We start from the raw sequence: 26,863 nt of genomic DNA on the forward strand, positions 1-26,863 counted from the left end.
AAGACAATGGCTAAAATTAAGTGAAAAAGAAAATAGGTGTATTTAACTAAAATCTCCAGCAGATGGCACCAGTGAAATTTAACAAGTGAAAGTCTAAAAGACCTAAAACAGACAAGATAGTAAAAAACAAAACAAAACACCTAGAATTATGGTTAGTGTACACTACACCTAAATCCCATACTCTTTTGCCTCACCAAAAAGTTACTCAGATAATTTACGTCCAGGGATGAAAGCCCTTGCAGCGGTCTCTGAGATGCCCCTCGCCCAGACACTTAAAGCATGACAAGTGCAGGTCACTTCTTGACATAAACCTGCCACAGTCCAAGCACAGTTTAAAGCCCTGGGACCGAGGCATACCTGGTGATGGCGAAAAACACTGGGGGAAAGACCACCCCAAAGGTAATTTATAAGAAAATCTACACTAACTATGGGTACGTCTACACTACGGGATTATTCCGATTTTACATAAACCGGTTTTATAAAACAGATTGTATAAAGTTGAGTGCACGTGGACACACTAAGCACATTAATTCGGCGGTGTGCGTCCATGGTCCAAGGATAGTGTCGATTTCTGGAGCGTTGCACTGTGGGTAGCTATTCCGTAGCTATCCCATAGTTCCCGCAGTCTCCCCCGCCCCTTAGAATTCTGGGTTGAGAGCCCAGTGGCTGATGGGGCAAAAATCATTGTCGCGGATGGTTCTGGGTAAATGTCGTCAGTCATTCCTTCCTCCGGGAAAGCAACGGCAGACAATCATTTTGCGCCCTTTTTCCCTGGATTGCCCTGGCAGACGCCATAGCACGGCAACCATGGAGCCCGTTCAGCTTTTTTTTTTTTTTTTACAGTCACCATATGTGTACTGGATGCCACAGACAGAGGCGATACTCCAGCGCTACGCAAAAGCAAATGAATACTGCTGTATGATAGCAGAGATGGTTACCAGTTGTTCTGTACCGTCTGCTGCCAGTGTAATTTGGCAATGAGATGACGCTTATCTGTCCTTCTGTGCTGTCTGTTGCTATCATGGGTGCCCCTGGCTGAGATCGGCTGGGGGCGCAAAAGCAAAACTGGGAATGACTCCCTGAGTCAATCCCTCCTTTACGGTTTATAAAAATAGAGTCAGTCCTGCCTAGAATATGGGGCAAATGTACTAGAGAAGCAGTGTATCAGAGAGTACAGCTGCTCCGTGTCAGATCCCACAGAAATGATGAGCTACATGCCATTCACGGGGGATGTCCCTGCAACAACCCTACCCGTTGCTTCCCTTCTCCCGCAACCTTCCTGGGCTACCGTGGCAGTGTCCCCCCCATTTGTGTCATGAAGTAATAAAGAATGCAGGAATAAGTAACACTGAGTTTTTAGTGAGATAAAATGAGGGGGAGGCAGCCTCCAGCTGCTATGATAGTCCAGGCAGGACATTAAGCGGTGTGGGGGAGAGGAGCCCAGCATCCCGCTGCTATGATAGTCCAGGCAGTACAGAATCTTTTCTTTTCACATGAAAGGGAGGGGGGTAATTGAAGCTCAGTCCCCAGTTGCTATGATGAAGATGGTTACCAGCTGTTCTGTACCATCTACTAGGAATGACCGGGAGTCATTCTTATTTTTACCCAGGCGCCCCCGGCGAGCCTCACCTGAAGCCAGCCAGGAGCACTCACGTGTTGATAAGAAGGACGGCTACCAGTCCTACTGCACCATCTGCCACCAGGGAGGGGAGAGGAGCGGATACTTCTCCTCACTGCCGCAGCATCGCGTCTACCAGCAGCATTCAGTAGACATAGGGTGACATTGAAAGAAGTCAGGAAATGATTTCTTTCCCTTTTCTTTCACGTGGAGGGGGGAGTAAATTGACAAGCTATTCCCTGAACCACGCCAGACAATGTGTTTGAACCTACAGGCACTGGGAGCTCAGCCAAGAATGCAAATACTTTTCGGAGACTGCTGGGGACTGTGGGATAGCTGGAGTCCTCAGTACCCCCTCCCTCCCTCCATGAGTGTCCCTTTGAGTCTCTGGCTTCCCGTTATGCTTGTCACGCAGCACTGTGTAGCCTGTAGATTTTTTTTTCAAACGCTTTGGCATTTCGTCTTCTGTAACAGAGATTTGATAGAACAGATTTGTCTCCCCATACAGCAATCAGATTCAGTATCTCCCATACGGTCCATGCTGGAGCTCTTTCTGGATTTGGGACTGCATTGCCACCCGTGCTGATCAGAGCTCCACGCTGGGCAAACAGGAAATGAAAATTAAAATTTCGCGGGGCTTTTCCTGTTTACCTGGCCACTGCATCTGAGCTGAGATTGCTGTCCAGAGCGGCCACAGTGGTGCACTGTGGGATACCGCCCAGAGGCCGATACCGTCGATTTGCGGCCACACTAACCCTAATCTGATACAGTAATACCGATTTTAGCGCTACTCCTCTCATCGGGGAGGAGTACAGAAACCGATTTAAAGAGCCCTTTATATGATTTAAAGGGCCTCATAGCATGGACGGGTACAGCGATAAATTGGTTTAACGCTGCTAAAATCGGTTTCAATGCGTAGCGTAGACCAGGCCTAGAACTACTGTGCTAACTACGTATACGAGGATAGAGATACTGCAAAGCACGCACTCGCTGAGGCAAGAGTGGTAGGGAGTTCCAGCTAGCCGTCACAGGCAGTAAGAAGGAACTGAGTGGGGGTCAGGTCAGCAGGGCCCTATATTGTTTCCATGAAGGCACGACTCCAGAGGGCACCAAGGCCGACCCTACAGATACTAGTAGGGGAAAAATCTTGAAGCTGTCGTGCACCTGATTGGAATTGACATGAACAAGCATTCGAAGAAGAACTGATTTTCCCATCTCTGTGATCTAAAAGGAATGATAATTGCAACTGCAGCTTCTCAAATCACATCTGAAAGAACTTAGACTTAGTGAATTATACTGGGTATGTGCAAACCAAGAGACAAAAAGGTAATCCAGTGAATGGTCTTAGGCAAAGACCAATATTGTTACGTATGGTACTAGAACCCCTGAAATTTTATTAAGCAGACTTGTCATAGTTACTTCCCAGTCTGGATTGATTTCAGAATTCTCCCTGGTAGGCAATCAGCCAGAAGTGGCAGGCTTTATGGAAATATGCTTATGAATCTATAACTGGAATATATTTTATGCTATCTCTGTAAAGGTTATGATCTACTGAATCTATTCATCCTATTCGTATGCATGTGTCATTGTTGTATTCGAAGTTATGCATATTGGCTGTGTACTTGCTTGATTTCTAAGTAGTCTTAGTAAAGCATTTGGTCAGCTTCTTGAGAAAGGAAGGTGCAAATTAAGTGCCCTATCAAGAAATACTTAAAGGACAATGAATCTTGGAAGGCTCCAATCCATATAAGAAGTCTACCTGAGGACGTTCAGGTAGCATGTAAACAGTGGCTGCTGCCTGTAAAAACTGAGTCATGCATGGACATGTGACTTGCCCATGTGACTCCAAAACTCCATCTTGGAGCTGGACTTTGCAAAGGAGAGAGGAGGGGGTCTCAACCCACAAGAGAAAGTCTATTTAAACCCCTGGGAGACCCCTCCATTTTGGTTTTCAGCTGGCTCAAGAGATAGCCCCCAAGGATACCTGAAAGAAACTAGAACAAAGGACAGTAACTATATGGGGTGTGAGTGATTGCTGGAGCCAGACTAGAAGGAGACTAGTCTATAAAAGGAAGCTTACTGGAATTCCTCTGAGGGTGAGGTTTTTAATCTATATTCAGTTTTCTTACTGTATTAGGCACAGACTTGCGTGTTCTATTTTATTTTACTTGGTAATTCACTTTGTTCTGTCTCCTATTACTTGGAACCACTTAAATCCTACTTTCTGTATTTAATAAAATCACTTTTTATTTATTAATTAACCCGGAGTATGTATTAATACCTGGGGGGGGGCAAACAGCTGTGCCTACCTCTCTGTCAGTGTTATAGAGGGCAAACAATTTATGAGTTTACCCTGTATACAGGGTAAAATTTTATACAGGATAAAATGGATTTATTTGAGGTTTGGACCCCACTGGGAGTTGGGCATCTGAGTGTTAAAGACAGGAACGTTTCTTAAGCTGCTTTCAGTTTAAGCCTACAGTAGTTAGGGGATGTAGTTCAGACCTGGGTCTGGGTTTGCAGCAGGCTAGCGGTCTGGCTCAAACCAGGCAGGGCACTGAAGTCCTAATCTGGGAGGGCAGGGAAAGCAGGAGCAGAAGTAGTCTTGGCACATCAGTTGGCAGTCCCCAGGGGTTTCTGTGATCCAACTCGTCACAGCAGGATTCTGTGATTCCAGGTAAACTGTTATTGATGTTTCCAAATACAGAAAACAAGCACTCTCCTAACACACACGCACATATCCAACATCCTTATTTTGAACAACAATATAGACCTTGGCATGCTTCTATTGAAAGTCAAGCAAAATCATGCCCCTCTGTGTTTTGAGGCAATAATCAGTCTCCAAGTCAATTACCACAATGTGGGAATATGGTAAATGTTGAGCAAAACACAAGGATAATGGCTTTACTGTTGCTACACAGAAATACAAGCTTAATACCAAACTACTAATCCTTGAACTCCTACACTAACAGCCAGTCCTGACATTTCCCTGGTATCTGCAATGTGAGACAAGTCACTGTGAATGTTCAGGAAACTGAAATGGATTCATACCCATCATTTCATTTCTCAAAGAACAAAATATACTCCTTGTTACGGGGAGTGGGAACAGGTGCCTATCCTAGCCTGCTCTCAAACAGTCCACCCACTATGCTGAGTCAAAAACTCAATCCTTCCTGGAGCGTGGCTTTATTAAAGAAATTACCAAGAAGCTAACGTAGCCCCCAAACCTTTTTTCTACAACTAAGAGCCAAGAGAGCCACTCCTTAATTAACTTTCTCCATCTGGCACAATAGCTGCAGGATGGGGTGTATCAGGCAAACACTGCCAGCCTGTTAGAGGGAGTGGCTACTGCTGTGTGATGAGACAAGCCCCTAAGTACATAAAGGGAGTTAGGATTTCTCACATTTTGTGTCTAAGTAAAGGATGCTTCTCTCAATGAGATGAACTTAGCACAGAACGCAGGGGATGCTGGTATCCAGGAAAATCTCTTAATTAGGGGTAATTTTTATTTTAAAAAATAAATAAACAATCATTCCATTTACCCTTTCATGAAGGATGCTGTATAGTGAACCAAAGTTAACTCTCTCATACACCAAACGGGTTTTTTCCAGATCATTGGACAGACAAACTGCCATCAATTGCAGCAAATGAGGATGACGAAGTTTACTGCAAAGGAGAAAAATCCCAATATTATCATACAAATAAGACATTATATTAAAAGTGAAATAAATGTCTGGCCTCTTGGATCTTTTCATCTAAAACAGGCTGGTAGGAAAACTGTTCATAGAGCGCCACTGATTTTTTTTTTATTGTTGACACCATAAGAACCTGCAATTATGCTTTCCAGGATCTGTACAGGAAAGTACTTGTATGGCTCGGGGGGGATCCCGCCTACTCCACATTACACCTCCCACTGCACATTTCAGAAAAGCTCAAGAGGGGAAAGAACAGTAGAACTGTACAGGTCTGTCGCATCTTAGGTGCATTTAACAAGCCCAATTTCAGCTTTACGCGGTTGGCAAAAACAAGGAAAAAAAAAGATAAAAATAACAATTTTAAGTACTGTTTCTGTAGTGCGGGTGATTCCACCCGCCATTACACTCAATGTAATTTTGACTACACGTGACTTTCACTTTATGCGCTGACTGCAGAACGTAACCCCAGCGTAAGATGAGACAGACCTGTAAATCCCATTTCCAGAGGAAGGAGTAACCCTGATTCATTATTTTCTGAGCCAGTCATTAGCTAGGTTGAGGTGACCTCTACTTTCTTGCAGGCCCCAGCGATGCCCAAACACCTGACACATATGTAGGCATTTTGCATTCTCTTACCTGCTATATTCCTGTTCTGCTATTAGAAGATCAGCTAAACGTAGCTTACTACAGTTCTGATGTGGTTTAAGGCTGAGCTCCTTCACTGTGACTCTGCTGCTGCCCCACATTAAACTACAGGAGAAGAGGGGACTCTAGTCACTTCATGTGTCCAATGGGTTCTTTGGTTACAGCATCTCTTACAAACAACAGCAAAGTTTCCCAGGATTACAAGTCTGTCTCCTGCTGTTAGTAACATGCCAGCACTTCGATAACCCTGGTAATAGGCTCACAGCTTCCTAGACAAGCAATAACCTCTCAGCTTGCCAAAGACTAGCTGCAGTGAGAAAGAGACATGTTTGGGGGAGAGAAAGAGGAGTGCAGCTTGACAAACCATATCCCCACAGTCCTAGGCAAAAAGCCATGGCACTATGAAGCATTCCTCACGGAGGCAATATTAACCGACTGTGAGACAGGCTAGATCTGCTGGGAAGAAATGGGTCAGCAACCCATCTGACCCACTAAATGCTCCTTTTCTGGCAGAATTACTTGCTGCAGCAGCAGAAAAGGCAAAGAGGGGCCTGCTTTGTATTTGCAGCTCTATAGTCAGCTCACTCTGGGTTTGAGCAACTGAGGCACATCCAGGCATTCCCTGGAGCTTGAACTCATCCTACCTAAATACAGTCTATGAGCCCCACCCAGAGGCCAATATTAGCCAGAACATTTATTATTATTAAAACATTAATAGACCTAAATATGTGTAGGCTGGTTTAACCATGAATGTGGGGGGGGGGGCATGATAATTGTCAATGAATATTAAAAGGAGGCAAGACAACAGATTAGTCAATGTATAACAGAGGACAAACTTCCACTGGTAGGGAGATGGACTGGGTGACTACTTCTGTGATTACTGGGCATTTATGGGTATGTCTACACTGAATTGTACACCCAAGTCTGTGGGACTCAGGCTTATGAACCTGGTGTTTCCAAACATGCGCTCGAGTGTCCAAGCTGCATTTTAAATCTGTGTTTACAATTGCTGGACCCAGGTCTCACAAGTCATGCTAACATGTCCATACTGCACTATGCCGACCTTCTGACTCAGGTCTGTGGTTTGACCTGTGTCAAAATGACAAGGCTTGGACCTAAGTTACAGCAGGACTCAGGCTCTGACCCACACCCTTAGCAGGGTGGTAGGATCTGGGTCCTGAGTGCTTACTGACAAGCAGACTCTACTTGTGTGTGGAAAGAAGGAGAGTTTGGGCTCAAACCTGAGTCAGAGCCCAGGCTTACGGCTTGTCTACACTGCCACTTACAGCACTAAAACTTTCCTCGCTCAGGGGTGTGGAATAAAAAACCCCTGAGTGATGCAAGTTTCAGCGCTGTAAAGTGGCAGTGTAGATAGTGCTACAGCGCTGGTAGCCACGCTCCCAGCTCTGGTAGCTATTCCCCTCGCAGAGGTGAGCTTTTTACAGCACTGGGAGAGCTCTCTCTTACCATCGGCTGTGTAGACATACCCTATAAACACAAGGAAAAAATCCAGACAAGCCATCTAGTCCAGTAGTTTGATGATGATGATTCATATTAAACACCACCTGAAAACTGTTGAAGAGTCCACTCACTTTGTCATGATCATGTATGGTCCAGTGTGGAAAGAGAAAGTTGGCTCATCATCTGCCTGAACCACTTCTTTATCCCAAATGATAGGGAGAGATGCCAGGTACCCTAGCTGCCTACTGCCTGTTAGATAAAACTGAGACAAAACCATACACTGTATAACAAGGAGAAATATTCAACAATTCCTGGGTTCTATGCCCAGCTCTACTGCAGACCAGCTGTCTGATCTTAGGGTGTTGTGAGAATCAGGTAGTGTTTGTTAAAAATGTTGCGAAGCTGAAAAATGTTGCCTTAGTGCTACGTATACATGCAAACGACAACTGACCACAAGTAAACATTAGCCAAAAAACACAAAAATTGGGATCACTCCAAAAGGTTTTCAGTGACTATAAGCTATATTGAAAAGGACCTTTCTACTGAATCTTAACTGAATACAGCAGAAGCAGCCACCCCAGAGTCACACAGGTGGGATCCTTCCACCTACTTCTTGAAGTATCTTTTGTTTGTTTCAAAATAAATCCCTCAGTCAGGATTCACGAATGACTATAGGCAGGATTTCCATAGTTATTTAGGTCACTCCCCATTTATTTCCCACCATTTAGTGAATGGTAAGAAATATCTAACAGTATCTGAAAACAACACATATGGAACCATCTTTGGATTTAAATAAAAACAATGTGATTCCAATTGTGTTCAACAAACAACAAGAACTTACAAAGTTTGGAGCCCACTGTCTCTAGTATCTTACCTTCCCAAAGCCAAAACTGTAGATGTTTCTTGATGAATTTGCTCCACCTTTTAGAAGTCTAGTCAGAGGACTGTCGGCATTTCTAATGTTAAAACATACAAGCAATGTAGATTAATAGTGAAGGCCAAGATTTTGAGAAAGGTTACATTCCATCTCCCGAAAGAAAAAGAAAGAAAGAAAACACAAGTCCTGCAGCAACTGCCCTTCAAATACTTCACTTGATATGTGTCCTGGGTCAGAAATAGTGAGGTTGCTACTACTCTCACTTTCTTGGCTGACACCACCCTCAACCCCCAGTAGAGCTGAAAACAAGTCTCGCAAGCACAGCAATGGTAACCCCATAGCCTGCTGAACCATGAAGTATGTTTAATTTAAAAAAAAAGAAAAAAAGAAAAAAAAAAGTAGGCATATTTTACCAACTTGATTTTAATGTGCAACTATTATCTTGTATATGATTTTGTTTAAAGTCACTTAGTGCATAGCAATGCAAATATGCAGACATCTTGAATTCACTTCAAATCCTTTCACTAAAGTATTTTTCTTAACAGAAAGATATTTCCCACTAGACACATCAAACTTATCAATAAAAAGCATAAAACAGTTAGAGACACATCCTCTAAGGCAGTGGTTCCCAAGCTTGTTCCACCGCTTCTACAGGGAAAGCAGCGGCCAGTACGTCCAGCAGCTCCCATTGGCCTGGAGCAGCAGACAGCGACCACTGGGAGCCACGACGGGCCAAACCTGCGGACGCAGCAGGTAGACAAACTGGCCCGGCCCGCCAGGGGCTTTTCCTGCACAAGCAGTGGAACAAGTTTGGGAACCACTGCTCTAAAGACTGGCAGTGACTTACAGATAAAGAAACAAGATTTATTTTATGGTACACAGTACCAGATATCTTCACACTAATACAATATAGAATTGTATCTGGCTTATTCAGTGAAACATTCCCTTTTAAATAAAGAAGAATTTGTAAGTTACCACCAACCATTTGGCTCTACCATAGCAAGAAAAAATTAGTACTAATGACCACATACAAAGGTGACCCATCCAAATACACTAGAATGTCTAAACAAGGAGCTTTGGTTTTAAAATAGATATTGTCAAAAAGAAAGAGATAGACAACAAAAAGTAAAACATGATAAGTTTCAGGATATTTAGGTATGGAATGAAAAGTCCCTGAATCACTGTGAAGTTAAGTTCTTACCCTTGAGTAATGCCACCAAATCTAGATGGGTTGCAGACTAGTACTTTTGATGAACCAACCTTCCTAAGTAAATCAGAGGGGAAATTCTGAATTGCAGCCTGCATGTGTGATGCACAACGCCGTATAAATTCTAACATCTGAAAAACATTAAGCATTCAAGAACTACTAGGTTATAAAATCTTTCTATTTTAAATTAATATAGAGCAGTATCATGAAGAAAAATTGTCACTTACTTCTTGGCGGCAATATTTGGCACCAGCAGAAATATTTGAGATATTAAAATTTTTATGAGAGAGTCTTTACTGTCCATAAATGGTCTAAAATTATAAGGCAGATATCAACCAAAATTCAGCACATTCAAAAAGAAGCTGTGTCCACTGTTTATATGTAAATTTAAAGAAAAATTAATGGTCTGAATATGTAAATACAACCAAACCTCAAGCCCTCCAGGTAACAATGTCAATAACTGACAATTCCAGAGGTGAAAATGATAAAACTACTGAATTCAAGCACAATTAATAATAAAGGAATAATCTATGTTGAATTATTCTGACTAGTATCAGAGGGGTAGCCGTGTTAGTCTGGATCTCTCAGTAAAATATGCATACTGAAAGACATCAAATTATTTCTTACCAAGATATGGGATAATTTTAAACCAACAGCTTTCTTGTAATATTTTGCTTCAGTATTAAGTAAGCAATATTTATACCAGAACGTTTATAGTTCTAGGCCTTGGTCCTGCAAACAGCTCCAAAGGAACTACTCACGAGTATGCAGGGGATTGCAGGATCAGGACCTATCGCTGTAGTTCTCATCACTGCACATTTACACATTATGGCTCTGATCCTGCAAGATTGTAAGTACAGGCAGATCTCTGCCCCCAGGTAGAGTCCCACTGAAATCATTTTAAGTTTACATGATCAGGACCTCAGAATATAATCTGAGATGGAAAGTAACGTAAGGCAAATCACTTAACATTATCTTAAAAACATCCGTTTCCTGGGTACGGAGTTTTTGTTCCCAGACAATATTTCCAAGATAAAGTTGTGAAGTTCACATATATGTGTACCTGAGCACTACTTTCCTTTCCAGCTGACAAAGCCCAGCACTGCGGATTTCTTCCATTTTTATCATGTACTCGCAGATCACCTCCTGCATCCAACAATTTACTGAGAATCCACTGATTTCCTGAGAATGCTGCAGCATGTACTGGGGTGCTCCCATCATAACAGCGGCTGAGGAATATTAGAACAGAAACATTTCAAACTACCTTCACTATGGTACACTACAGATACCGCTTGAAAAAGACAATACTTACAATTGCATTATATGCTAGACCAAAAGAATCTACCCTGAACTTGCCAAACGGAATTCCATGTATGGAGTGAGGACTATGTGGTCTTTTATTGTCACTGGAGGGACTAGAAAACTGCAGGCATGAAAAACTCTCTCTCAATACGCTTTTCTGCACTTTGCCTGTCTTCTGCAAAAACCAAGCTTCACCTTTTCACTCTCACTGGGGAGGTTCTTCTGAGGCTATGATTAATATTTTTAATGTTTAAAAACTTCCAATTTGATTTTAACAATTAATTCCTGACTGAAGTGAATGAGAGAAAGAAGTGGAGTTCACACCTCTGCTTGCTCTATTGTTTGGCTGGAGACAGAGCACTGTTTATCTGTAAAGTGTGGTTATTGCTTGGACTAATGTAGTGACTTTCCTTGCAAAAATAATCTTCTCACTACAACCAGTGCTCTGCTATCCTGTTGATCCAGCCTAGTAAAAAAAAACTGCCTTCTCAGGGACAAACAATTGCATTAGAAAAAGTTGTGAACAGTATTCCCTTTTGCCATTCACTTCAATCATGCATTCATATTAACACCTAGTTGGAAACACAGAGCCCTGGATTACACTTAAAATACAGACTGAACTAGCTATGTCACCCCGGAGTTCTGTAGTTAAGCATACCTAACCCTACTCAGGGAGGTGGATTACCTACACTGATAGAAAAACATTTTTTGTAGATGTAGGAAGCAGCTGCACTATGGGACTATAATGGCATACCTGCAGCTGTGCCACTGCAGCATCTGTAGTGTAGACATGCCCTCAATGTTAACATATTCAAGCTCAGAATTCACAACCTTCCCCAAAGAGTTTTGTAGGTGGGGCTCTTTGCCTGTTTTCTGAAACTCTTTATTTGTCTAAGTTGGAAGGCACCAGGGCCCAAATTTGTATATGTATCTAGGCCAGGGGTAGGCAACCTATGGCATCAGTGCCGAAGGCAGCATGCGAGCTGATTTTCAGTGGCACTTACACTGCCCAGGTCCTGGCCACCAGTCCGAGGGGGACTCTGCATTTTATTTTAATGTTAAATGAAGCTTCTTAAACATTTTAAAACCTTATTTACTTTACATACAACAATAGTTTAGTTATATATTATAGACTACTAGAAAGAGACCTTCTAAAAACGTTAACATGTATGACTGGCACGTGAAACCTTAAATTAGAGTGACTAAATGAAGACACAGCACACCACTTCTGAAAGGTTGCCGACCCCTGATCTAGACTTTGCTCTGCTCAGCACTGCAAGATCTAAACCGCTTTGACCATGTTTGCACTGCTGCAGTGCCATAGCGTAGACGCTTCCTACAAGGATGGAAGGTGTTTTTATGTTGCTGTCGTTAATCCACCTCTCTGACAGGCAGTAGCTTGGTTGACAGAAGAATTTTTTTTGTCAACCTAGCCACATCTACACAGCACGTTAGATCAATAGAGCTATGGCACTATTTTTCACATCTCTGAGCATCATATCTATGTTGACCTAACTTTTAAGTATAGAACAGGCTTGAGGCCATGCACCACTGAGCAGAGCAAAGCCTAAATACTTTTTAAAGGTCAGGGCCCTGAGCTTCTTCTTTCCCCAACTATCAGCTCTGTAACAATCATAGTTTGACTAGCTATGTCTCTTTTCATCTGCTCATTGACAATTATTATGGAAAATCTTGTGCATTACAATAAAGTTGATGCTATAACAAACTTAAGTTTGTTTCACTTTATTAAGGATGTAATTCTGACTCTTATACTTAACTGATTTGGGTCTGATCCATAATCCAAGAGTACATCTACTAGTTTACCAAGACCTAGCAATGCAGCGGTAAACAGAGCGGTCTGGCCCAAGGAGTTAATTGTGTCAACACAAATACCTGAAAAGTATAAATAAATAAGTAGTCATGCCTCTTATGACTATACAATTTCAAACACACACACCCCATTATAGCTCTTTAAATTTTTCAATTAAATGTTATAGAAACAGGGCCCTACCAAATTCACGGTCCATTTTGGTCAATTTCAGGGTCATGGGATTTTAAAAATCATACACTTTATGATTTCAGCTATTTAAATTTGATGATGCTGTAATTGTAGGGATCCTGACCCAAAAAGGAGTTGGGGGGACACAAGGTTATTGGGGGCGGGAGTGGTGGTGTTGCAGTACTGATACCCTTACTTCTGCGCTGCTGCTGGCAGCTGTGGTGCCTTCAGAACTTGGCAGCTGGACAGTGGAGGCTGCTGGCCTCGCTCTGAAGGCAAAGCCATCACCAGCAGCAGTGTAGAAGTAAGGCTGGCATGGTATGGTATTGCCACCCCTACTTCTGCGCTGCTGCCTGCACAGCTGGGCCCTCAGTCAGCAGCCACCATCTCCAGCCACCCAGCTCTGAAGGCAGCAGCACAAGGTAAGGGCAGCATGGTATGGTATTGTCACCCTTACTTCTGTGCTGCTGCTGGGGGGGTGCTGCCTTCAGAGCTAGGCGCCCAGCTAACAGACACTGCTCCCTGGTCGCCCAGCTCTGAAGGAGCAGCACAGAAGGGTGGCATGGTATGGTATTGCCACCCTTACTTCTGCGCTGCTGGTGGAGGGGGTGCTGCCTTCAGAGCTGGGCGCCCGGCCAACAGCCACCGCTTTCCAGCTGCCCAGCTCTGAAGGCAGCACAGAAGTAAGGTTGGCAGTACTGCACCCTCCTAAAATAGCCTTGTGACCCCCCCCCGCAAGTCCCTTTTGGGTCAGGGCCCTCAATTTGAGAAACGCTGGTCTCCTCTGTGAATCTGTATAGTATAGGGTAAAAGCACACAAAAGACCAGAGTTCACAGGGGGAGACCAGATTCCATGATCAGTGACGGATCTTTCATGGCTGTGAATTTGTGTAAGTGTAAATAATATAGAAATAGTTAACCTATATCTGTCTAATATGAACACAACAAAACAAAAAACTTTTTCCTAATTTTAAAGAATAAATAAGCTACTATAAAAAGGATCATTTGATACACATGGTAAACTATTTTAGCCTACTTGTTGAATTTAAACTTCCAATAGTCACTCTGGATATTTCAGTACTTTCAGTTTCAAATGTATTACTTTAGAGAGACAAGGTGGGTTAGGTAATATCTTTACTGAGTAAATTTATGTTTAAATCTTTCCTGAGCTCCTTCTTCTTGCCTTCAAACCCCACAACTTTGCCAAACCCATAAGCAGAAGTAAACTCCCCACAGGCCAGAACCCATCCATTTGAAGTGGCACCAGACCATGTCATAACATGCAGACATATCTCATTGCTACAATGATCAATACACGCCTCTCAAGATCCATGGGCCCTACACATGCCTATCACAACACGTGATGTACCTCAGTAAGGGTGCCTGGTAGAGCCTCCCCAAAAGTGGGTCTCCTCTTCTCTTCTGCCCAAGGCCCTACCCCCAGCCAAGCTGGAAGCTGGAACAGGCTGAGACCTGGCTGAGGACCCTCCACCTGCCCAGGGGTGTGTGTGTGAGGGGGTTGAAAAAAGACCCCGACCCATGTCCCTGACCCACAGGTCCCCCCATCCACCCAGGGCAGAGGGTCCATGGCGCGACTTCCCACAACTGCCCACATGGCTCTTACCATGACCAGGCTGTGGCCCCCAGTCAGAGCCGGGTCCAGCGAAGAGCTGTGCATGGCACACAGGCAGCTGTGGGGAGGGGCGGACCCTCCTGCCCTGGGTGGGGTGGCAAGGACATGGGCTGGGAACTGCTCTTGACCCCGCACCCCAGGCAGGTAGAGGGTCTGAAACACCCCACAGCTGCCCAGGCTCAGGAGGATGAGGAGGGGCAGAGGCAGGGTCATACCGCCTTGAGCTCCCCTATTCCTGCACTCCAGTACCTCATCCAAAGTACTAAATTCCTCAGTAACAACTATGTGGGTGAAGTGAGATAATCACTATGCTCTTGAATTCACTCACAAAGAAAAATTATAAAAGACAAAAACACCATACCACCAGTAGCAAACAACTTTGCAAAAAATGACCACTCAATATCTGACCCCTCAGTTCTTGTGGTGAAAGAAAACTGGCGTACTACCTGCAAAAGACAAGCCTGGGAGTTTACATTCATAACTTTGTTAGAGACTAAAAATCATGGACTCAATAGAGACACTGGATTTATGGCTCATTATAACAATCTATAACCCACTAACCAACCTTTGTCCTATGATTGCAGAGGTGTTGACCACTTCACCTTGAATGGTCTCTTACCACAGGCATGCCCCCGGGGTGTGCCGGGTGTGCCCAGGCACATCCTAATGCAAGGGTGGGAAAATGGCCCCACTCTCCCAACGCGGAGCGCCCGGCCGAGCGCAGCAAGCCGCTGGCCCCTCTCCTGCCTTCCCCCCTCCCCTAGAGCCATACCACTGTGTGAGCAGTGTTCTGGGGGTCGGGGCTGCGCGCTCCCACGGGGCAGTGTGTGGCTCTGTGGGGAGGCAGACACGCGCCCTGCTCATCCGGAGCCATGCTGCCGCGCGCGCAGCATTCTGAAGGGTGGGACTGCTCGCTCCTGCGGGGCAGTGTGTCTGGCTCTGCGCGGAGCAGAACATGCTGCTAGGAGCCTCATGGTAAGGAGTCTGGGTCCGGGTTCGGGGAGGGAGGGTTGGATAAGGGGTGGGGATAGTCAGGGGACAGGGAGCAGGGTGGGTTGGATAGCGGTGGGATCTCGGGGGGTCTGGAGGGGGCAGTCAGGGAGCAGGAGGGGTTGGATGGGGCATGGAAGTTCCAGAGTCTGTTAGAGGGTGGGGGGTGGATAGGGGTCAGGGAAGTCAGGGGACACGGAGCAAGGAGGGTTCTGGAGGGGCAGTTAGGGTGGGGGGGTCTCTGGAGGGCGTGGTCAGGGGACAAGGAGCTGGGGGGGTGGATGAGTTGGGAGTTCTGGGGGGGAGGGCCCATCAGGAGGCAGGGGTGTGGAGAGGGGTTGGGACAGGCAGGGAGTGGGGGGGGGAGTTGGATGTGTCAGGAATTTTGGGGGTCCTGTCAGGGGTCAAGAAGCAATTGGATAGGCATGGGAGTCCCAGGAGGTCAGGTTGGGGGGGGGGTGTGGATGAGGATTGGGGCAGTCAGGGGACAGGTAGGGGGTAGGGGGCAGTTCAGGGACAATGAGCAGGTAGGCTTAGATAGGGGGTGGGGTCCTGGAGTGCAGTTAGAAGCAGGGGTCCCAGGAAGGGGTAGTCAGGGGACAAGGAGCAGGGGGGATTTGAGGGAGGCAGTAAGGGGGTGGGAAGTAGGAGGGAGTGGATTGGGCAGGGCTAGGGCACAGCAGGGGCGGGGCTAGGCAGGGCTCACGGGGTGCACACCCTAATGAAATGTGCTGCGCATTCCTGTGTCTCTTGTATTTAGCTGTGACAGTCTAAGCACTTTTCTCAGACCTGAAGCTTCTCTTTCACCCACTGAAGTTTGTCCAATAAGAGATTTTTCACATCTTAGCTCATAAAGCCAAGATCACCCACCTTGTCTCTCATACCCTAGGACTAATTGAGCTAGGACACTGCAAATATTATCTTATAAATCATTTCAATTACAAATACAACATATAAAAATTATGTTACACTAATTTCTACATATTCTATAAATACATCTTAAAAAACACACAAACATAAACAGTTTTTTGTTTAAGAGCATTTCAAGCCAAGTAGGCTACTTACCCCAAAGAGCAACACTAATACATGAAAAGATAAAACTTTTTTCAGAACAATATAAGAGAGCTAACCACTCAGTCTGTGTTCTCTCCCTCCCAGCTTCCCCAAAGGAAAGAGGGAACGGTCATCAATAGTAGACAGCAGCTGCATTGAAGCAACACTGTCTACTCGCTTCGCGCTCAGAAGAGAACACTTTAACTCCTCCTCGTGGTTAGTGAGGCGAGACACTTTCAACCACACTTCTCTAGTTACAAACTATAGAAATGATCCCTGAAAGTATAGTCTTAACAACACCCTGCTCGGCTGCACACCCAGGCTAACGTGCACAAGCTTTCTTCCCACGGTGAATGTATTCATACAATGAGTTTCACCCCCAGCGAACTAAAGGACACAAATCTAAAACCAGGTCCCCATTTCATTAAAGCACAATTGAGACAGCTTTAGCACACTGTCCATTAGAAGATGTTTATGTCGCTATTTACAGACACACACCTCCTGATTAGCATGCGGAGCTCCTTCCAACCAATCAAACCCTCTTGCTTTTACTTCCTGAACCTGCGACACCTCTCACAGGCTCCTCTGTACCACATGACAGCTTGTCAGCACAGACAATGCTGACAGGTCAGCCCTTTCTAGCATGCTCCGCAGCTGTTTCTCTGGCTTGCTCTCAGATTCATCGGCACTAAAAGCTTTTGCAGGGTTCCATGTTACCAGTGGGTTTACCATGGCCAGCCCGATCCCCCAGCCGGCTGAGCTGGCAAGGAAAGCTGCCCCCGCCCCTACGCCCCAGCCCCGCCCCTTCCCCCCAAACACCCTCCCCTGAACTACACCTCCTGGGGGACTGCAGTAGTTGTCCAGCCCGCCCTGCACTCACGGGGCGCAGGGAAGTGGAGCGACCTGGCCCCAACCTGCTCCGCTCCACCGGTTCCCAGACACGTTATCGGTGAATACTGGGGGGGGGGCAGTCCCCCCCCCGCCCCAAACTGTGGGAGCCAGGGGAGCAGAGCGGAGCGGGCTGGGGCCGGGTCACTCCACTTCCCACCACCCCATGAGTGCTGGGTCGGCCCGCCCTGCAATCAGCGGGTGGCAGGAAGTGGAGCGACCGGGCCCCAACCCGCTCCACTCTGCCAGCCCGTGCTGGGGGGCGGTTCCCCCTATGCCCCCCAAGCCTGCGTGGGAGATGGAGCGGTGGGGAAGGGGCATGGGATGGGGAAGAGAAAGGGATAGGCCCGGGGAAGCGGGGGCAGGGGAAAGAGGCATTGGGGATGAAGGCGGAGGGGGAGCAGTGGGGAAGGGGCATGGGATGGGGAAGCAGAGCCGTGCGGGAGGGGGAAGAAAGGGGATGGGATGAGGAGGGGATGGGGGAAGTTGGGGCGGGGGGCGGGCAGCTGGAGTCCAGCATGCAGCATCCCATTGGCAGATGCTGGGACTCCCCTGTTAAGCAGGCCCATCGAACCCTCACCCTGATAAGCCCCAAAGTCCCTGCATTTGTACCACCCAATGAGCCCTGCCCCACACCCTCCCCGCTAAGCCCCAACCACCTGCAGCTGGACTCTCACCCAAATGAACCCCACCTCCCCTGCACCTAGACACCCCCCACCCTGCTGAGCCCTAAACACCTTCATCTGCATCCCCTGCAGAGTCCCGTTGCCCCTGCACCTAGACCTCCCCAATGAGCTTCTGTGCATCCAGATCTCCCACTGAGCCACCCACACCCAGACTGCCCCACATAGAACTCTCTTACCCCCAGCTGTGATGGTAGGACTGTGAGGAAGGTGGTGGGCAGTGAGGTCTATGGGCAAGGGGCGCTGGGCAAGCGGTGTGGTGTGCAGGGTGCTGGGCAATTGTGGTGGGAGGCCAGTGGGAGAGATCTCTGGGATAGGTGGGGGCTAGGTATAGCGATCTGTGGTGGAGGTCTCTGGACGAGGGGACACTGGACATAAGGGTGGGGCACAAGATCGGGGGGGCGGTGTGGTGCGGGCCCACCCTCAAGGGGAAGGGGCAAGCTGGCAGCACAGGGCTGGGCAGGCCAGCGTGCGTTTGGCAGCTGCAGGTTTGTAAACCCTGCCTTGCTGCTGGGCTGCCCAGAGCGGGGATGCTCCTGCCAACTGTGCCTCAATGCCCCCAGCCTGCCCTTCACTCTGGAGCCTGACCATCCCGCCCCCCTGCACCTTGCCCCATGGGGGCCCACAAAAATGTTTGGCACTGGGCTCACAAAAAATTCATCTGGTCCTGCATGTTACTGGTGGTACTGCACTAAATCAGTGGCTCCCAGCTTTACAGACACCTGTACCCCTTTCAGAAGTCTGATTTCTCTTGCATACCTCCAAGTTTCACCTAACTTAAAAACTATTTGCTTACAAAATCAAACATAGTACAGAAGTGTCTCAACTCAGCACGAATAATAAGAATATAGTAGTAAGGATATATTACCGACCACCTGAGCAGAATGGTGATAACTGTGAAATGCTCAGGGAGATTAGAGAGACTGTTAAAATTAAAAACTCAATAATGGGAATTTCAACTATCCCCATACTGACTGGATTACATATCACCTCAGGACAGAATGCAGAGATAAAGTTTCTTGATATCTTAAATGACTGCTTCTTGGAGCAGCTAGTCCTGGAACCCACAAAGAGAGAGGCAATTCTTGATTTAATCCTAAATAGGACACAGGATCAGGTCCAAGAGGTTGATATAGCTGGACCGCTTAGTAATAGTGACCAATATAATTAAATTTAATATCCCTGTAGCAGGGAAAACACCGCAATGGCCCAACACTGTAGCATTTAATTTCAGAAAGAGTAACTACACAAAAATGAGGAGGTTAGTTGAACAGAAATTAAAAGGTACAGCACCAAAAATAAAATCCCTGCAAACTGCACGGAAACTTTTTAAAGATGCCATAATACAGGCTCAACTTAAATGTATACCCCAAATTAAAAAACATAGTAAAAGAACCAAAAAAGAGCCACCATGACTAAACAACAAAATAAAAGAAGCAGTGAGAGGCAAAAAGGTATCCTTTAAAAAGTGAAAGTTAAATCCCAATGAGGAAAACAGAAAGGAGCATAAACTCTGGCAAATGAAGTGTAAAAATATATTTAGGAAGGCCAAAAAAGAATTTGAAGAACAGCTAGCCAAAGACTCAAAAAGTACTAGCAAAAAGTACATCAGAAGTTAAGTACATCAGAAGCAGAAAGCTTGCTAAACAACCAGTGGGGCCACCAGACAATCAAGTTGCTAAAGGAGCATTCAAGGACGACAAGGCCATTGCAGAGAAACTAAATGAATTCTTTGCATCGGTCTTCATGGTTGAGGATGTGAGGGAGATTCCCAAACCTGGGCCATTCTTTTTAGGTGACAAATCTGAGGAACTGTCCAAGATTAAGGTGTCATTAGAGGAGGTTTTGGAACAAATTGATAAACTAAACAGTAATAAGTCACCAGGACCAGATGGTATTCACCCAAGAGTTCTGAAGGAACTCATATGTGAAATCGCAGGACTACTAACTGTAGTCTGTAACCTAGCATTTAAATCAGCTTCTGTACCAAATGACTGGAGGATAGCTAAGGTGATACCAATTTTTAAAAAGGGCTCCAGAGGTGACCCCGGCAATTACAGGCCAGTAAGCCTGACTTCAGTACCGGGAAAACTGGTCAGACACATAGATGAACATAATTTGTTAGGGGAATAGTCAACATGGTTTTTGTAAAGGGAAATCATGCCTCAACAATCTACTATAATTGTTTGAGGGGGTCAACAAGCATGTGGACAAGGGGGATCCAGAGAATATAGTGTATTTAGATTTTCAGAAAGCCTTTGAAAAGGTCACTCACCAAAGGCTCTTAAGCAAAGTAAGAGGTCATGGGATAAGAGGGAAGGTCCTCTCATGGATTGGTAACTGGTTAAAAAATAGGAAACAAAGGGAAAGAATAAATAGTCAGTTTTCAGAATGGAGAAAGGTAAATATGGTGTTCCCAAGGGGTCTGTAGTGGGTCCAGTCCTATTCAACATATTCATAAATGATCTGTAAAAAGGGGTAAAGAGTGAGGTGGCAAAATTTGCAGATCATACAAAACTACTCAAGATAGTTAAGTCCCAGGCAGACTATGAAGAGCTATAAAAGGATCTCTCAAAACTGGATGACTGGGTAACAAAATGGCAGATGAAATTCATTGTTGATAAATGCAAAGTAATGCATATTGGAAAACATCAATCCAACTATAGGTATAAAATGATGGGGTCAAAATTAGCTGTTACCATTCAAGAAAGAGTTTGGAGTCATTGTGGATAGTTCTCTGAAAACATCCACTCAATGTACAGCGGCAGTCAAAAAAGCTAATAGAATCTTGGGAATCATTAAGAAAGGGATTAAGACAGAAAATATCATATTACCTCTATATAAATCCATGGTACTCCCACATCTTGAATACTACGTGCAGATGTGGTCACCTCATCTCAAAAAAGATATACTGGAACTGGAAAAGGTTCAGAAATGGGTAAAAAAAATTATTAGGGGTATGGAGCATCTGCCATATGCGTAGAGATTAATTAGGTACTTTTCAGCTTGGAAAAAAAGACGACTAAGGGGGGGATATGATAGAGGTCTATAAAATCATGACTCCTGTGGAGAAAGTAAATAAGGAAGTGTTATTTATTCCTTCTCATAATACAAGAACTAGGGGTCACCAAATGAAATTAATAGGCAGCAGGTTTAAAACAAACAAAAGGAAGTATTTTTTCACACAAGGCACAGCCAACCTGTGGAACTCCTTGCCAGAGGATGTTGTGAAGGCCAAGACTATAACAGAGTTCAAAAAACAATTAGATAAATTCATGGAGGAGAAGTTTATCAATGGCTATTAGCCAGGATGGACAGGGATGGTGTCCCTAGCCTCTGTTTGCCAGAAGCTGGGAAAGGGCAACAGAGGATGGATCAATTGATGATTACCTGTTCTGTTCATTCTCTCTGGGGCACCTGGCAGTGGCCACTGTCAGAAGACAGGATACTGGACTAGATGGACATTTGGTTTGACCCAGTATGGCCGTTCTTATGTTCAGTATAAACAAGTAATTGTATGAATTTTAATTTGTTACAACTTCACTAGTGCTTTCTATGTAGCCTATTGTAAAACTAGGCAAACCTCTAGATGAGTTGACGTACCCCCTTGAAGACCGCTGCACACCCGCAGGGCTGCGCATATCCCTGGTTGAGAACCACTGCATTAAATCACCCTCACTCTTAGAACTGGTGCCACTTGAACCTAGGCATTCTGAACCATTTCAGTGCTAGTAGACAGAAACAACACAGCTAAACTAGGTCTGTTGTTCCTCCCTGCAAAATCCCTGCTTGGAAAGAAGATATCTTCTGGTTCTGAACCTATTTACCACTGTGGGCCGCACAGGCAGCTCTCTCTGTGTTATGTGAGCCATATCCACCAAATATATATACACCTCAACCCCGATAAAATGTGACCGATATAACATGAATTCGGATATAATGTGGTAAAGCAGCGCTCTGGGCAGGCGAGGCTGTGCATTCTGGCAGATCAAAGCAAGTTCAATATAACGCGGTTTCACCTATAACACGGTAATATTTTTTGGCTCCCAAGGACAGTGTTATATCAGGATAGAGGTGTACTACCTGTATGGTCTTGAGGATGCCACATGGGCCACAGCGGTATGCTGACTGGGCTGCAAGCAGCACATGGGCCACAGGTTGTCATAAACATACAGGTAAGGGTAGCATAAAATCCCTCTTTACCCTGTAAAGGGTTAAGAAACTCAGATAAGCTGGGTGGCACCTGACCAAAAGTACCAATAAGGGGAGAAGATCCTTTTAGACCTGTGGGGGAAGGTTTTCTGTCTGAGTCTCCCAAAGTCAACAAGGATCCAGGGCAGGGAAAATACATCTCCTAAGCCATATATAAGCTAAGCTTCTAATATTGCAGAAATAGTAAGTAATAGCAAAGAAATACGTTAGGTTATCTTTTGTTTTAGCTTGTGAATTTTCCCTGTGCTAAGAGGGAGGTTTATCCTGTTTTTTGTAACTGTAAAGTTTTGCCTAGAGGGGAAATACTCCCTGTTTTTGAATCTTTTGTTATTGTGTAAAGTACTTACCATCCTGATTTTACAGAGGTGATTCTTTTACCTTTTCCTTAATTAAAATTCTTCTTTTAAGAACCCAATTGATTTTTGTTGTTCTTAAGATCTAAGGGTTTGGGTCTGTGTTCACCTGCACCAATTGGTAAAGATATTATTCTCAAGCCTTCCCCCGGAAAAGGGGGTGCAGGACTTGGGGGAATATTTTGGGGGAATAGGACTTCAAGTGGTCCTTTTCCCGATTCTTTGTCTAAATCACTTGGTGGTGGAAGCATACTGTTCAAGGCAAGGTGGAATTTGTGCCTTGGGAAAGTTTTTAATCTAAGCTGGTAAAAATAATCTTAAGGGTCTTTCATGTGAGTCCCCACATCTGTACCTCAGAGTTCAGAGTGGGGAAGGAACCCTGACACAGGTTGAGAAACAATAGAATAGGTTTGCAAAGTCCACTGCCATAGCCTTTTTTTCCCATGTCTTCTGTGAGGCAGGAGCACATAAAATTCATAGCAATATAAATATGAGTGAAACCACCCAAATATATTTACATCAAAACTAGATAGTCTCATTTTAAAACAAAGAAAAGCACAGGCCACACAGGGAGTGGCGCAAAGCGGCTCAAATGATTTATACCCTCTCCTACCCGCCATTCAGCATAAGAATTAACCTAAATGGTTCATGACTATTTAAATGAGTATCTTTCTCCTACAAAGCATAATAAGACAAAAGGTTGAGGCTGTTCCCCTTCACAGAGGGGGGAGGGAGAAGAAGGATTTAGATGTTCAATCCATTTAAGATTATGAAAGAAACCAAGCAGACTAATGATTTACTCAAAACCTCCCCCAGCAAAAAAAAACAAACAACACTACCCGCACCTAAGCGTTACACAACTTCTAAATAAAGCTATTATTTCTAAGCTTCCCCATAACAAGATTTCAGAAACACTAAAAAACCTCCTTCTTTTATTCAGTATACAAATCCTAACCACTCTCAGTCTGTGTTCTCCCCTCCCACTTCTCCAGCCTAGCACAGTCTATACCAGGGTTTAGGTCAGAGCTGTGGATTTTTCATTTACCTCAGACAGAAAAAAAGAGAGTAATATAGAAAAGAGAAGAAGTAAGCTGGGGAAGGAAAACATCCCAGGGGTGAGGGAGATGTTGACATATGTCTACCCTACACAATTATGTCGACCTAATTTACGTTGGCATACAGCCAGCATAGTCATTAAATTACTTGCATGTGTCCGTCCACACTTGGCTCATTGCATCAGCGATGCGCATTCTCACCAGGAGTGCTTGTCTCGATTGTATTGTCAGCGTGAGGCACTGTGGACAGCTCTTCAAAGCCACTAACAGTCGAGGTAAGGAACTCAGTGTTTACACTGACATTGTGTCGACTTAGTTACATGGACCGTGACTCTAACCACTGCACAGAGAGGCACTTATGTCAGCAGGAGCCAATTTAAGTGAAGATGCTTCCACAGCTAGGTCAATGCAAGGCAGCTTACATCAATCTAACCATGTACTGTGGTGGTGTTTAGGATTCAGCCAAAGCTGGCTCTTTCTGGCCCGACCCAATGTGGTCAGGACATCTTTCAAGGCTGGGATGAAAAAGGTTTGGGGTCCCAGGAGATGGGGGGTAGCAGATGATGATGAATCTTACTCCAGTAGGTAATTTTCTCCCCAAAGTCTCTTTCTTTAAGGACCCCAAAAAGGGAATGATGTATGGAAAAGCCCATCCCCTCATCATTTTGTCTACCAGTTAGGCCTAATTTCCAACACAACAGTTTGGGTTAGTTAATTTTCAATCTCATACTATCTTTTTTACCAGCCATGATCTTAACCAAGTCAATTACATCAGTAGGCCTTTTTGTTTGGATTAATTCAGTTTGTCTGCATTTTGCAACTTTTCCCATCAACATTTCTTGCTATAGGTTATTGTGACACATTATTAATTTTTCACTCACTTTTCAGTTAAGTTCACAGATAGGGTAAATTTGTAGGCCCAGTTATCACAATATCCTAAACCAGGTTCCCCAGTCCCTTTCCTTGTCAGGGGTTCTGTGTCCCTTTCCCACCATACCCTCTATGCTAAGATTTCAGTGTGGCCCCCTTCCCAGGATCCCCCATACCCCCTCATGCCCTTCATTGTCTCCTCCACCCATTCCAGAGTTTTCCAGCAGTGGCCTGCTAAACCCAGGGTTGTGAATTCAATCCTGGGGGACATTTAGGGATCTGGGGCAAAGATCTGTCCAGGGACTGGTCTTGCTTTGAGCAGGAGGTTGGACTAGATTACTTCCTAAGGTCCCATCCAACATACAGGCAGCATAGTCATTAAATTACTTGCATGTGGCCGTCCACACTTGATTCTATGATTCTAAGAGACAAAAAAGAAGAGAACTTGCAGAAACAGGCTTCTACCTACACTCTGAAATAGAGAATTTTAGAATTTTTTCTAGTAACTAGCAAATAAAAAACCTTTAAAACGCCATTTTGCACATCACATTACTTCTCTTTCAAACCCTACCAAAACAATTCCATAATAAAATTAAGATTTGCCATTAAACATACTACCAGTAGAAACGATAAACAAGTTGATATAACAGGAAAAAAACCTAAAAATCTATTTTTGAACTTGTTTTATAAGGACTAACCACTCAGTCTGTGTTCTCTCCCTCCCAGCTTCCCCAAAGGAAAGAGGGAACGGTCATCAATAGTAGATAGCAGCTGCACTGAAGCAACACTATCTACTCGCTTCGCGCTCAGAAGAGAACACTTTAACTCCTCCTCGTGGTTAGTGAGGCGAGACACTTTCAACCACACTTCTCTAGTTACAAACTATAGAAATGATCCCTGAAAGTATAGTCTTAACAACACCCTGCTCGGCTGCACACCCAGGCTAATGTGCACAAGCTTTCTTCCCACGGTGAATGTATTCATACAATGAGTTTCACCCCCAGCGAACTAAAGGACACAAATCTAAAACCAGGTCCCCATTTCATTAAAGCACAATTGAGACAGCTTTAGCACACTGTCCATTAGAAGATGTTTATGTCGCTATTTACAGACACACACCTCCTGCTTAGCATGCGGAGCTCCTTCCAACCAATCAAACCCTCTTGCTTTTACTTCCTGAACCTGCGACACCTCTCACAGGCTCCTCTGTACCACATGACAGCTTGTCAGCACAGACAATGCTGACAGGTCAGCCCTTTCTAGCATGCTCCGCAGCTGTTTCTCTGGCTTGCTCTCAGATTCATCTGCACTAGAAGTTTTTTTCAGGATTCCATGTTACCAGTGGTACCTGCACTAAATCAGTGGCTCTCAACCTTTACAGACACCTATACCCCTTTCAGGAGTCTGATTTCTCTTGCATACCCCCAAGTTTTACCTCACTTAAAAACTACTTGCTTATAAAATCAGATGTAATATTTATAAAAATAAATCACTTGGAATATACGTATTGTACTTATATTTCAGTGTATAGTATAGAGAACAGTATAAACAAATCAATGTATGAATTTTAATTTGTTACAAATTTGCTAGTGCTTTCTATGTAGCCTGTTGTAAAGCTAGGCAAGTATCTAGATGAGTTGATGTATCCCCTGGAAGACCGCTGGATACCCCTGTATGAGAACCACAGCACTAAATCACCCTTACTTTTAGAACTGGTGCCACTTGAACCAAGGCATTCTGAACCATTTCAGTGCTAGTAGACAGTGGCAACACAGCTGCACTAGGTTCTTCCCTGCACAATTCCCATTTGGAAAGAAGATATCTTCTGGTCTGACCCTATTTACCATTGAGAGCCGCACAGGCAACTTTCTCTGTGTTATGTGAGTAGAATCCACATGAGGATGCCACATGGGCCGCAGCTGCTGATTGGGCCACAGATTGAGAATCACTAGTCTATAATTTTGCAAAGTCCATTGCCACAGGCTTTTTTCCCCCATGTCTGCTATGAGACAAGAGCACGTGAAATTCATAGCAATATAAATATGAGTGAAACCACCCAAATATTTTACATAAAAACTAGATAGTCTAATTTTAAAACAAAGAAAAGCACAGGCCACACAGCGAGTGGCGCAAGAGTCTCAAATGATTTATACTCTCTCCTACCAGCCATTCAGCATAAGAATTAACCTAAACGGATCATGACTATTTAAATAGAGTATCTTTCTCCTACAAAGCAGAATAAGACAAAAGGTTGAGGCTGTTACCCTTCATATTTGGGGGGGAGGAGTAGAAGGATTTAGATGCTCAATCCACTTCAGATTA

The 26,863-nt window shown here is 44.7% G+C and overlaps 1 protein-coding gene and 2 non-coding genes across 3 annotated transcripts in view; all 3 read right to left on the reverse strand.

Moving 5' to 3' along the window:
• Positions 1 to 26,863, reverse strand: part of TEX14 (testis expressed 14, intercellular bridge forming factor) — a 99,028-nt gene that overhangs the window by 63,653 nt on the left and 8,512 nt on the right. The window contains exons 3-9 of the mRNA XM_030536655.1: positions 12,584 to 12,698; positions 10,567 to 10,732; positions 9,498 to 9,634; positions 8,294 to 8,375; positions 7,551 to 7,681; positions 5,950 to 6,063; positions 5,161 to 5,284 (exon numbers count right to left, since the gene is read on the reverse strand). Coding sequence (XP_030392515.1) covers positions 5,161 to 5,284; positions 5,950 to 6,063; positions 7,551 to 7,681; positions 8,294 to 8,375; positions 9,498 to 9,634; positions 10,567 to 10,732; positions 12,584 to 12,698 — 869 coding nt within the window. The remainder of the gene's footprint in view (positions 1 to 5,160; positions 5,285 to 5,949; positions 6,064 to 7,550; positions 7,682 to 8,293; positions 8,376 to 9,497; positions 9,635 to 10,566; positions 10,733 to 12,583; positions 12,699 to 26,863) is intronic.
• On the reverse strand, positions 16,556 to 16,772 carry LOC115636737. Its single transcript, XR_003997033.1, has one exon. It is a non-coding gene; the product is annotated as a small nucleolar RNA U3 (small nucleolar RNA).
• On the reverse strand, positions 25,238 to 25,454 carry LOC115636738. Its single transcript, XR_003997034.1, has one exon. It is a non-coding gene; the product is annotated as a small nucleolar RNA U3 (small nucleolar RNA).

This window comes from Gopherus evgoodei, chromosome 17 (assembly GCF_007399415.2).
Source record: "Gopherus evgoodei ecotype Sinaloan lineage chromosome 17, rGopEvg1_v1.p, whole genome shotgun sequence".
NCBI classification, from domain to species: domain Eukaryota; kingdom Metazoa; phylum Chordata; order Testudines; family Testudinidae; genus Gopherus; species Gopherus evgoodei.